Source organism: Aptenodytes patagonicus, chromosome 23 (assembly GCF_965638725.1).
Source record: "Aptenodytes patagonicus chromosome 23, bAptPat1.pri.cur, whole genome shotgun sequence".
Lineage (NCBI taxonomy): Eukaryota > Metazoa > Chordata > Aves > Sphenisciformes > Spheniscidae > Aptenodytes > Aptenodytes patagonicus.
This window is the reverse complement of record NC_134971.1, coordinates 1,506,080-1,518,176: the sequence shown is the minus strand read 5'-3', so window position 1 is coordinate 1,518,176 and position 12,097 is coordinate 1,506,080. Positions and strand designations below refer to the sequence as shown.

The 12,097-nt window shown below is 63.0% G+C and overlaps 1 protein-coding gene across 2 annotated transcripts; it reads left to right on the top strand.

The window, feature by feature from the left end:
- On the top strand, window positions 1-6,546 carry SCN2B (sodium voltage-gated channel beta subunit 2). 2 transcript variants are annotated; one of them, XM_076358565.1, is made up of 4 exons: window positions 1-229; window positions 3,049-3,215; window positions 3,657-3,867; window positions 4,076-6,546. In XM_076358565.1, the coding sequence occupies exons 1-4, from the start codon at window positions 160-162 to the stop codon at window positions 4,273-4,275; spliced, it is 648 nt and encodes a 215-aa protein (XP_076214680.1). In that variant the 5' UTR covers window positions 1-159; the 3' UTR covers window positions 4,276-6,546. The 2 variants fall into 2 exon arrangements, with proteins under 2 accessions (XP_076214680.1, XP_076214682.1); XM_076358567.1 differs by lacking the exon at window positions 1-229 and adding an exon at window positions 390-478.
- The last annotated feature ends 5,551 nt before the right edge of the window (window positions 6,547-12,097 follow it).

Genomic DNA, 12,097 nt, shown 5'->3' with positions numbered 1-12,097 from the left:
TCCAGCACCACTCCAGCCAGCCATATTGGGCTGTGGAAATAAAGCAGCTCTAATGTTATATGTCACCTGCAAATAACCCGGGCGTTCGAAAAAAGCAAACCACCACCACCAAAATCCACACCAACACCAGGTCCTCTCCATACACAAAAGTCCTTCAAAATGAGCCCGGAAGCTTGGCTCCTGCAGCCCACCTTGTTCCTCACTGGCCTCAGCTTGCTCCTCTCGCTGGGTAAGTGTCGACTTGACCCCTTGCATGCACACGGCTGCCAGGGGAGAGCACCCAGGCTGGGGAGAAACACCCTCTCTGGCCAGGAGCCCCCCCTCCCCACATCCCAGCCCCGAGAAGCGCCTCCGGTCCCCGGGGAAGCAGCGAGCCAGCGAGAGATGCTGTGCCGCAGGGACGGGGACGGAGGTGGTCCACCATGCGCCCTGCTGAAATCCGCCAGCCAGGGTGACCTGCTTTTAGGCAGGATGGGGGGTATGTTGCAACTGCATCTTCGCTTAAAAAAAGCTGTGCATCCTGCTTGCTGGAGGTTTTGTCTAAGCGCAAGGCTGCTTGCATGCCAGGCAGGGGTGTGGGCTGCAGTGGGGAGAGGGGGCAGTTCTGGCTTTGCCTCGCTGGGAGGGCGGTGGCTGGTGGGCTGCAGGTGGCTTGCCACCGTCCTTTGGTTTGTGGCTGGCTGCTGGGGCAGCGGGCTCTGGGCTGACGGCACTGCATGGGGTTGGGGGGGGAACTGTGGTCTCTGCATTTCTGCCCTGCCCTGCAGCCAGCAGCGCCTGTCAGCAGGTTTGGGTCTACATTGATTGGAAACAGGAATGCATCACCTCTTTGAAGTGCCGTTCACACTGTCCTGGAGCTCCTGGTGGGCTGCCTTTGCTTTAGGAGAGAGGCTGGGAAATGGAGGATAAAAAGCCCAGCAAGCTCTGCTTTAGAGGCTGCGTGCAATTTTACCTCCCGAGCCCCGGGTGCAGGGTGTAGTGTGACAGAACGTTTGGGAGTATGCGCAGCAGCGAAGGACGCAGCCTGGACGGTCGGTCCCGGGGATTTTAGCAGTTTCTTTCCCCACCTCTGTTGTCCCCTGGTGCTGGGTGCCCGGAGCAGTGGCAGAGTTTGGACCCCCGCACATAGGTGCTCCCAGGGCATGTGCCTATCGTGGCTTGCTGGCTGCCTGCGAGGACCCTCTGGCTGCGGTATGGTCCTGCCGTACCAGGTGGCAGGGCAAAGCCATGGTCAGACCCTGGGAGAGCTCCTGGTGGCATCTCAGCCCCCTGCAGAGCCCTGGGGCACCCTGAGGACACAGCACAAAGGCACGCCACCCAACCGCAGGCACACAGAGCATAGCACGAGGGCCACTGGGCACTCAAGCCAGTGCCTCTGTGCAGGGACCCCTCCAACCAGGCCTGCTGGGCTGGGTCTGTAAAGGGGCCTCCTGGGACAGGCAGGCGCCCAGCTCTTCTCTCCCTCTCCTACAAGGTTTTCTTGAAAGCATCTAAGGGGGTGGGCTGCGATGGGGCTGGGACACCGGCTCGAGCCTGGACACTTCTTCCTTCCTTGGATGCTGCGACTCATCTCCATGCGCCAGTTCTCCCCATCCCTGCCTCCCAGCACCCTGCGGGGAGCCCTCCCTGTGCTGGGGCTGGATGGAGGGTGCTCACCACGGCTGCTTGGCTGCCAGCACGAGCAGGGAGCCGTCTCCAGGGACTTGGCCATACCTGGAGGGCACCCCTCTGTCCCCAGAGAGCTGGCTTCAGGATGCTGCTGGTTCACACCTCGCAGCAAGACCTGTGGCTCGAAACAGCCATATCTGCAGCTTGGAAAAGCTTCTTTTCCCTGGCTGCAGAGCCTGGCCCCTTTCCTGCCCTGCTTGCAGACGGAGTGGATTAGCCAGTGAAGCAGCCTTGACACGTATCCAGCTTGGCCACAGGGCTGGACTCAGGAGCACCTCAGGAAGAAGGTTTGAGAGCAAAGAGCAGCAGCCAAAGGGGAGAGGTGAGGCGACTGGAAAAGCACCTGCTGCCAGTGTCACTGTCCCTGCCCTGGGGGGTGCCAGGTTACAGTCTCGTCCCTCACAGCAGTCCTTCCAGGGCTCTCCGTCACTCTGCTTCTTGGGGCTTAGCCTTAGAGTTTGCAGTTAGTTGGCTGCACAGGAGCCTGTCTCGGCGTGCGCACCCTCCCCTTTGCAGGCTGGGGGGAACATGCTGGATGCAGGCGCTGGGTTTCGAGTGCTGCCGGGGCAGCCAGCAGACTAGGGGAGCTGCAGGAAAGGAGTGGAAGAGGGAGCAGAGCACAGGCACCTCATCCCTGCCCATGCCCCAGGTGAGCCATCCTGCCCTGCGAGCTGCACCGGGTAATGCCCCTGTTTCTCTGCTACAGCAAGGCCAGGGTGTAGGGACTGGCTTGTCCCCCCAGGAGTGACTGACATCTTGACGCGGTCATTCCCAGCTAGAGAATCCTTGCGTGAACACCGCTGGGAGGGGGGAGCATCTGCATTCCCCCTGCAGCCCCCAGGGGCTGGCCCTGGCAGATCCCAGCCCTCACCGCTGTAGTGCTTCCTGCCAGGAATGAAATCTGATGAGAGCAGCCATAAATTTCTCCGCGGACGTGGCGCTGAGCCCTGCATGCTGATGCTGCATTCAGCCCTTTGCATAGCGTTATTGATTCTGCAGCAGGAAAGCCTTGTTTAAGTGGCAAGGAGCAGGGCTTGTCTGGAGTCAGCAGAATTTAGCACCGGGCACAATCAGGGCAGGCACAGCAGAGAGGGGTCATCAGCCCTTGCAGAGCAGGGCCAAGGAATGGTGCCAGGGCTGGGGTGGCTCCCCCCTTGTCCCCTGTCACTGCTGCGCAGGGGAACCCTGGTCCTGGCTGGCCACAGCGTGGTCTGTGCGTGGATGTGCCTGAAAGGCAATCCCAGGCCCCAGGGTGAGCTCTGTGCAGCCAGGTGGCGTGCGGGGTGGGATGGGGAGACTGGCTCAGCTAGCAGGATGGCTGCTTGTACCCCCTTTCTAACTCATCTGCATCTCTGCTCTTGCTCTCTGTGCTTGCGGCAGCGCCCACAGGATTGGGCATGGAGGTCATGGCTCCCGCCACCATCAATGCCTTGAATGGCTCCTCCGTGAAGCTCTCCTGCACCTTCAACTCCTGCTACAAGGTGGAGAACAAACAGTTCTCCCTCAACTGGACGTACCAGGAGTGCAGGAACTGCTCTGAGGAACTGGTGAGTCTCGCTGGGGCTGGGGGTCTGCTGAGAGGTCCTGGGACCAGCTTGAAGTAGTCGTGTGCGTTCCTTGGGGTCCAGAGCCTTCTCCTTATGTGTGCTCCTGCTGTCCGGCCCTCCTCCGCCACAGGGAAAATTAGCAACCGACTGTGTAAAGAACCAGCGGTCAGGGCAGCTGCCCTGATGTGGCAGGACAGGCAAACGTGAGTGGGGAGAGGCGCCGTGAGGAGACCCTGACCCTGGCCACTGTGGCAGCCAGAGCTGAGCAGGGACCGTGCTGCTTGTGGAGCTGAGTGGGCACTGCCCTGCTTGGGGGCCAGCGTGCAGCGCAGGCACGCACCCGGGGCAGTACCTGCAGGGGAGGGGGATGCCTGGATGGGGAAGGCAAGCGCGCGGGGTGCCAAACACTGTCTCACCTCCTCTCCCACGCTGGCTGCACAGTTCCTGCAGTTCCGGATGAAGATCATGAATAAGCAGCTGGACCGCTTTGGGAACCGGGTGGAGTTCACCGGGAACCCCACCAAGTACGACGTGTCCTTCACCCTCAAAAATGTGCAGCTGGAGGATGAGGGCACCTACAATTGCTATGTACTGAACCCCCCAGACCGGCAGCGGGGCCACGCCAGCATCAGCCTGAAGGTGCTTACCAAAGGTAAGTGGTAGAGTGGTCCCCTCTGCTGTCAGGCACCCATGGGTGCTGGCTGGCTCTCTGCTCTGCCCCATGCCCTGCCTTCACCCTGCATTGCATGTGCAGGGTTTGCTCCCCGGCAGTGGGAGCGAGCCCTGCCTGTTCCCTGTTGCTCCCCCTGGCTGCCCCAGGTGGGGGCTGCGTGCCCTGAGCCTGTGCCCTGTCTCTCCAGAGCCCCCGAAGCACGACTCAACAGTGGCTGTCATCGTGGGCGCCTCTGTAGGTGGTTTCTTGGCCGTGGTGATCCTGGTGCTGATGGTGGTGAAATGTGTGCGGCGGAAAAAGCAGCAGAGGCTGAACACGGACGACCAGAAGACGGAGGAGGAAGGGAAGACAGACGGCGAAGGCAACCCGGACGAGGGCACCAAGTAACGCCCCCCTGCCTGCCCCTCCCTCTTCACCCCTGTACAGCGTGACCCCCTTGATGTGCTTCCCAGAGCAAGGATTTCTGTCTCCCCAGAGCATCCCTCCTTCCATCTAAATACCCAACCCGGCCTGGAGCAGGGCACGGAGAGAAGAAGGTCCCCGGAGCCTGGCCGCAGCAGGCAGGGCTGGGGAGGGTGGCTGAAGCGCATTGAGGCTGCCCCGAGGCTGAGCTGGGACTGGCTTGTCCCCTGCTCCCGCTGGGCATGCTCTGAGTACCAGAGCACTGCGTGGGGCCGTGGGGAGGTGTTGGGGTGGCGTGAGAGAGGGGGGAAGAGCGCGGTCCCCATGCATGGAGGGGCCAGAGCAGGGGGTGCCAGGAGGGGCAGAAGGGGGCCGGGCAGCCCCGTGCCCAGATGTCTGTGCCCTGTCCCACTAGAAAAAGAGAGCAGGGGCCAGCAGCCAGCAGCCGTCTGGCCTTAGGGCCACGTCTCACCCCCAAGGCGCTCCTGCAGTGCCCGGGGCATGGGCACTGGCGTACCCGTCCCCGAGGGATCCTCAATAGCTGCCCGTCTCCTCCTTCCAAGTCCTGTGTGCTAGTGCTGAGGGTGCTGTGACAAGAAGCTCGTGCTCCTTGGGGACTGTCCCAGCCTGCTCAGAAGCCGATGGCCGGCTAATGACCATTAGCCCACATGCTGCCTCTGAGCTTTGCTGGTTTTTGGAGCTGCTAATGGCTCCTGGTGTGTAACGGATGTACCCTTCTGCCTCTCGGGCTATTTTTGGGCCTGAGCGACTCAGCCAAAGGCGCTGGGCTGACTTTTTTATGCTCGTTTCCTTCTTGGGGAGTGTAATTCCAATCGAAAATGTTCTGCTGATGTGCCAAACCGAGGTGGTGGGGAGCGGCGGGGTGCGGCTGCTAGGGACAAAGAGCTGCTGGGAGGAAGAGGAGGTTTTGGGTGCTTGCTGGGAAGGACTGGGCACAACTGCGGGCCCAGAGGCAGGACGGCTCTGTCACCCCCGAGCAACCCTGTGATGCTGAGTCTGCCTCCTCCAGCCTCCCTGCAGAGCACTGCACAATCCGTAACTGCCACGGCAATGCACTGCCAGCCTGCCCAGCCACGGGCCCCGCAGTGCCAGCTGCCACCTGCCTCAGCCCCATCCATGGTCCAGTGTCTGCCCTGCTTGCGGCAGCTCCCTCAGCGCACCCCAGGAGCTGCCCTGCGTGCTCTGCAGTTCGTATTAGCAGTGGCCTGGGCAGCTCAGGGGGGGTGAAGGCAGGCGTGAGCGAGCGGTGATCCTGGCTGGTCCCACCCCGCTGTGGTGCAGGGGGATGCGGTGAGCCCCAGGGTTGGGAACCGTCGGTCCTGCTTGCCTTGGGCTAGCTGCCTGGCCTCGGACAAGCCCCTTGCCTCCTGCGCCAGACTTGGCAGGTGAGCTGTGCTGGCTGGAGCACGCAGGGAGCTTGCCCTGGGGCCTCTTGCAGGTCGGACAGGGAAAATGACCCAGGGAAGTGTCCCCTGCTGCACCGTGCCCCGGCTTTTCTTCTCCCATGGCAGGCGGGACATGGGACAGGAGAGGGGCAGTGCACGGAGCCCCAGGGGATGCTGCCCAGGGCCTGGTGATGGAGGTCCCCATCACCCACAAGCAGCACTGCCAGGGGAGAAGGGAGACCTTTGCCACACCACCTGCCGCCCAGCGCTGCCGCGTCCCTGCATGGGTGCCGTCCCGGCAGCGCCATGAGCAATGCTGTTAGGCCCCGGGGGATGAAGGGATGGCCGTGCGCTCCCTGCTCTGCCCCCATCGCTTTCTGCCCCAGCTCCGTGTGCCCTCTTCACCACGCTCGACCTCACTGGGCTCTGCGCTGCTCCCCTTCCCGTCTGCAGCAGGAATGCGCCGTGTCTCGTTGTGTGGCTTCCCCCTCTCCCACGGGCTTTCCTGCCCAGGGAGGGCTGGGCTGAGGCTGCCTGCCCCCGTGCACCCCCACGCCCACGCTGGATGGATTTCCCCGTACAGTGCCGGTGGGGAGCCGGCCGCAAGGCTGGTTCCCCGGGACCGCCTGCTGCTCAAAGCTGGGCTGTGAGCGGCTCCACGCGGGACTGAGCTGGCAACTTTGCGGCCAAAGGCCTCTGACTGTTGCACATGACCAGTCTTGCATCTGCCTTTCATTTCTTTCATGCACTATCCTTGGATTGCAACTTGCCAATGCATCTGGATGTACATAGCTGTACACAACAGAGAGAATCTCTACAAATATATATATACACACAGGAGGCGCTGTTATCGGTCGTGACTATAGTTTTGGGTTTGCGCCTTCTGATGGGTTTCTTTTGCCAAACACTCTGCTGAGTGTAGGATGTTTTTATTGCTCTTTGTACGGTTAAACAAACAAAGGAACAACAAAATGCAAACTTTGCACTCGATGCTTTTGTGCTGCTGCCTGCTGGAGGGGCAGGACAGGGTCCCTCATCTCTGCTCTGCCTGTGCATCTGTCCAGGGGGTTGAAAGGGCTCCTGTGTGCCTGGGGCTCGGTCCCGCTGTGGCAGCAGGTTTGCTTTGGGTGCTGAGGGAGCCCAGGGCAGCCTGCGCTTCCGCAGCTCAGTCCCCGGGAGCTGCCGCAGAGCCAGGTGCAGGCAGGGCAGTGCTGGGGGCGGGAGAGTGGCCAGTGCTGCCTGAGTCTTCACGCACCGAGATTTCAGGGGTGCTCCGTGCGCGCTGCGGGGGCTCCAGCTGTGCTACAGGGAGCTGCGCCCTGCCGACTTCCCTACCTCTGCTCTGTAGAGAGCTGGGGACGGCGGCTGCTTGGGGCACGGCAGGTAAGGCTCAGCAGGCTCCAGCGGAGCCCAGGGTACGCACCGGGCGATCGACACCCGTAACCGGGCTGCTGTCTGACTTAGTAATCCAGCAACGCCACGCGGCACAACTGGGGCACAGTTAATAGGCACATCCATCAATTTACCCACCGTGGAGACACGAGGGTGAGGGGAGCTCTGACAGCCGCCCTCAGTTGTGCCTCTCCCAGCTGCCCTTCAACCCGGGCCGCCGAATTCCTGCGCATCCCAAATCTGCACACAAGCAAGGTCCGGCCAGCACACCGCCCCTACGCACGTACGGAGACTACCTCTTTCCTGGGCTAATGCTGCCTGCCTGCCCTGCCTTACCCACTCCCCAGTGACCCCACCTCACTCAGCCTACTGCTGCTCTGAGCAGCAGGGTGACAGCGAGCAGCACCAGCAGTCTCAGCTCTTCCACGTGCCGCCTGCCTGGCCCGGGCGCTGCGCCTTGCACACCTCGCTGTGTGCCTGCAGGGTTAACTCTCTGGAAAACTCCCACCTCCCCGCAGGCACCTCTCCCTCCCTGGAGGAAGGGTACGAAAATCCAAAGCTCCAATGACACAGTCCTACAGCGGCTGGGCTTGCGCTGGGGGGTACAGCCCAGCCAGGCTGCAAACTGTACCTGGCCCATGGCAGGGAACAGCTTTGCCGCTGCAGAAAGGAGCAGCTCTCCGGAGTAGGGCACACGGCTATCTACCCACCCAGCTTCAGGAGTCAGCCTGACGGAGGGTTGAATACAGCCATAGGCAAAGGGGACGGGGGACCCACAGGTTGGCAGTTTGGGGACGCCTCTGGGAGAGTCGCTGGCAAGAAGCTCTTGAGGAAGGCAGGCACTGTGGGATCACGGAGGACAGCCCCGCGGGACACGACGAGGATGAGTTTTCATCACTGCAACGGACCGAGGGCAGTGACTGCAACCCCCCCCAGCGCCGGGGTTCGGAGATCCTCCAGAACCAGGGATGGTCACTTTTACAGACCACATAGATTTCCTTTGTCCAGGTGGGATTAGAGATGTTGAAGAGCGAGGAAGCAGGTCGGGAGATGGCGGGGGGCCTTCCCTGTGCTGGGGAGACCTCTGCTCAGTGCTGTGCAGAGAGCCACGGGGAACTGCTGGGGTGCCTCGGTGGGAGCCCAGAGCCACTGTCCCTGCGATGCCGCCTACTTCCCTGGCCGGGAAGTAATGAGGGGGGACCTGGAAAAGGGGACAGCCTGGGGCAGTGAACTCTGGGGAGCTGAGGGGTATGAAGGGCAGCACTGGGAGAGCCGGAGCCGGGGCAGGGGAGGGTCTGGCAGAGGTGGCCTCAGGCTGTGCCTGGTCAAGAAGAAACTTTCTCCTGGGACACAGGACGGCTGCCTCAGTGTTTCTTGCAGATGCCTCTGCAGTGGCTGCCTGGGGACACTGCTCCTGTTTCTCTGCTCGTATTAAAGGGCCCGTGAAAGGGGGCGAGGAACCTGCCCCCCCTGGAGGGCAGCCAGCTCTGCTGGCAGGTGCCGAGGAGGCAGCGGGCAGGACAGCTCTGCGCAGGGAGGAGGAGGCAGGGAGAGGGGAAAGCAATTGCTCCGAGGGAGAGCTGCAGGCAAGGAAGGGCTGAGAATGACAAAGGCAGCCAAGCACTCACCCGCAGTCTGTGTGCCCGGGACCTCTCGCTCAGCTCCCAGCCCGGCGTGCCTGGCCCAGCCGGGACAGTCCTGCAGAGTGTCTGATCACTGCGAGCGCCTCCTGCCCGCTGCCAGTTCCCGGGCTGCCAGGCCACCTTGTCTTTTAAAGGTCACAGCCAGAAGACCTTGCAGTAAATATAAGGTGCTGATGGGAAGCTCTGTTCCCGCATCGCCACCTCCTCCATCGGCAGGAGGGCTCTGCCTGCTCCTGGTCTGGGAGCCCAGCATCCCCTGGCTCTGGGAGGTTTGGGAGGGGCCTGGGGCTGTCCTCGTGTTGCTGCCGGGAATGAGGCCGGGGCTGCCCCGGCAAGATGCTACAGGGCAGCCAGGGCCAGCGAAGCGCCTGCTGCATTGAGCTGGGAGGCTGCAGCCCAACTGCTCTGCTCAGCCCTACCCCTCTCGGTACCCACGTGGAGGGAAGCAGGAGCCCTCCTCGGAGAGTAGCCTGGCATTTTAACCCTCCCAGCTCCATTAGTGCAAGGTGAGAGGGAGTGAGGGGTACACAGTGGCCTGGCAGCCACTGTGACCCCCCCGGCAGGCTGCGAGCCAGCTGGCAGGACCCCTGAGCCCTTCTCCCTGTCCCCCCGAGGAGGTGACGGTGTCCGAGCAGAGGGTGCTCGCCTTCCCTGAAACCAGACACAGCAGCCTTGTGCTGGACTCAGCAAAACAAGTTTCCGCTGAGCCGCAGTATTCCTGGGTCCCATGCCGGACATCTCAGCATCATGCCAAAATCCCAGGGCTGGCTGCCATGAGTGCCCTTCCCAGACGTGGCGCACACCGCTCACCGAGGCTGGGCTGCAGGAGAGCAGAGCCTTTCCCAGGCCCACAGCAGCGGCAGATGTCTCACAAGATCAGTCGGCCGAGGAGACCGGTCAGAGCTGCCAAGTGTGACAGCTCCATCAGGCTCCTGTGACAGGCAGCATCCTGCTCTGAGCCCTAGGGACGCGTGGCCAGGAGGGCACAGTTGGCCCCGGGCGGGCAGCGGGAACAGGCAGCACAGTGCCAGGCTTGCCACCTCTCCCTGGCAGGGCACACAGACCCCTGCCTCTGCAGAGATGGTCAGCAGGGAGATAGTGGCCGCAGAGGAATGTCATCATGGAAGAAGCTGGGTACCCACCTGCCCAGCACACCCGTTTTGTGCCAGTGCCCACAGGAGCCCCACTGTATTTACTGGCCGACCCTCCCAGCTGGGTGGTGCTGCTATTCCCAACCTGCCTGTCTCCAAAAGGATTTAGGGCTCTGCTGGGGGGATTCACAATGGCAATTTGGCCAAACCCATCCCAACTTCACCCACCTTTTTGGAAGCAAACTTGACAGATACCTCCTGAGCATCCTGGGAAGGAGTCCTCCACACGTAATGGCCTTTCCCTGCACCAGGGTATGGGTGTTACTCTTTCAGGTCCCCAGTGCTGCAGGTCTCTGTGGTCCTGCTTGCAGGGTGCTGGAGGGTCCAGCCTCAGCCTCATCTGCCCCCCCGCTTCAGCACCTGTGACTGTGGCCCAGAGGCCCCCAGCACAGGCTCTTTGGCACCTAGCAGCCATCATGCACCCTTGCAGGGATGACAGGCATCCCTCCACCCCTCTGCCGAGCTGCTCCTCGGAGGTGTGCCCCCCCCCCCCCCCCCGGCCCACAATTAGCAAGGCTCCAGCAGATGCAGCGCTCCTCCTCCTGTCTCAGCACACCGCTTGCCTGGTCGCCAGCGCCTGCAGCTCCGCTCACCAAGCCGTATCCATCACCAAGCTGTATTCATCACCTAGCTGTATCCATCCCAGCCGCCCGCCGAGACACCTTCTGCTGCATCAGCAGTACTCTCCACAGCGCTCCTGCAGCGCCGGCTGCCAGCGCTGCCTGTACTTTTCCTGTCTTTGTTGCCAGCTCTGCAGCCTTAGCTCCTCAACCCACAGGCACTGCTGGCATCCTCTCAGGGTCCCCTGGGATGCCCCTGTGTCCTGTGAAACCTCCTGCTTTCCCTCTTCCCTCCTGCTTCATGCTCCTGGCCAGGTGGGAAGGAGACTGAGCTGCAAAGGGGGCTGGAGTGGGGCTGAGGAGTCTCTCAAAGTGCCCCGGAGCTGACAGGCCGTGGGACCCTGGACATGCAGGCAGGGCCCTAGGTAGCATCCCTGCAGGCGAGCTGCTCTCACACCCAAAAAGAAGCAATCTTGTTCAGGGAAGCCATGCTGTAGTGCTGTACCCAGCAAAGGAGGTACAGCCTCGCTCAGCCCCTGGGGTGAGCTTTGCCGGGACACGTGCCTTGTGCCAAGCAAAGACTACAGCCCAGAGAAACAGTCAGTGCTGTTCCTGCACCGTGGGCACAGCAGCACCTCCTCCCCCCGCTTCCCGCCATGCCTGTTCTCAGAATGCGTCACCTCCAGCAAATTGCTGCTTCGCACAGGGGTCTGGTTGTCTAATGGACCTGGGCACAAAGGTGAAGCTCTATCTTTGCACACCACGTCATCGGAGGCCTCTATTAGAGGGCCCCTACCACCACCTTTTTGGATGTGGTCTGCTGAAGGTTAGGTCTAATGGATGCGACGGTGAGGAAAAGGCGGTGGAGATGTCAACTTATGTGCAGGCAATTACCGAGGAACAAGCTCAGAGTGAGAAAAATAAGTTTTCAAAGTGTTCCCTTTGGCGCCGGGCGGACTCCCCCTGCAGCCTTGCCCATCCGTGTGCGGCTCTGTGTCCCCGTCTGCGGCTGCGGAGCTGTCTGGCGTCTGCCTTGGGGCTAGAGGGGTGCTGGTAGCTACGTGGGGACGGAGGGTGGGGAGACTGGTGGTGTCACCCTGCTGAGGCGCACCGAACGAGAGCTGAGCCCCAGCCTCGGCCAGCCTTAGCGGTGCTTTGCCCCTTTCCAAAGCCGGCCCCGGGGCGGCAGCAGCCCAGCGCTCCCGGGCCTCCCCGCGGGGAGCTTTCCCCCGCGCCCACCCTGCGGTCCCTGCCGCCGCCCCGCTGCGGCTCGCCCCGGCACCTCGCTCGGAGGCACCGGCCGCGGGCGCGCCACCGATGCCGGGGCCAAACCCCGCGGGAGGGCAGGGAAAGGGGCAACCGCCGGGGCTGCGGAGCCGGGCCGGCCCGGGGGCGTGCGAGGGCAGCGGCCCGAGCGCGGGGAGGAGACGCCGGGGCGTGCGGGGGACGCGGCGGGGCAGCCCGGGCCGAGCCCCCCGCGGGCGGGCGGTGCGGCGGGAGGATGCGCGGAGGGGCGCGGAGGAGCGCGGAGGAGGGCGCAGCGCGGCCCCGCCCGGCGCGGCCCCGCCCGGCGCCGCTCGCCCTCCGCGGGGGCGGCCAGAGCCGGGCCGCTGCGGGCCAGCACGGACCGCGCCGCTCCGCTCCGCGCCGCAGCC

Coding starts and splice junctions, on each gene's coding strand:
- SCN2B (XM_076358565.1), top strand. CDS start 160: ATGAGCCCGGAAGCTTGGCTCCTGCAGCCCACCTTGTTCCTCACTGGC. Junction 230..3,048: donor CAGCTTGCTCCTCTCGCTGG/GTAAGTGTCGAC, acceptor TGCTTGCGGCAG/CGCCCACAGGATTGGGCATG. Junction 3,868..4,075: donor CCTGAAGGTGCTTACCAAAG/GTAAGTGGTAGA, acceptor CTGTCTCTCCAG/AGCCCCCGAAGCACGACTCA.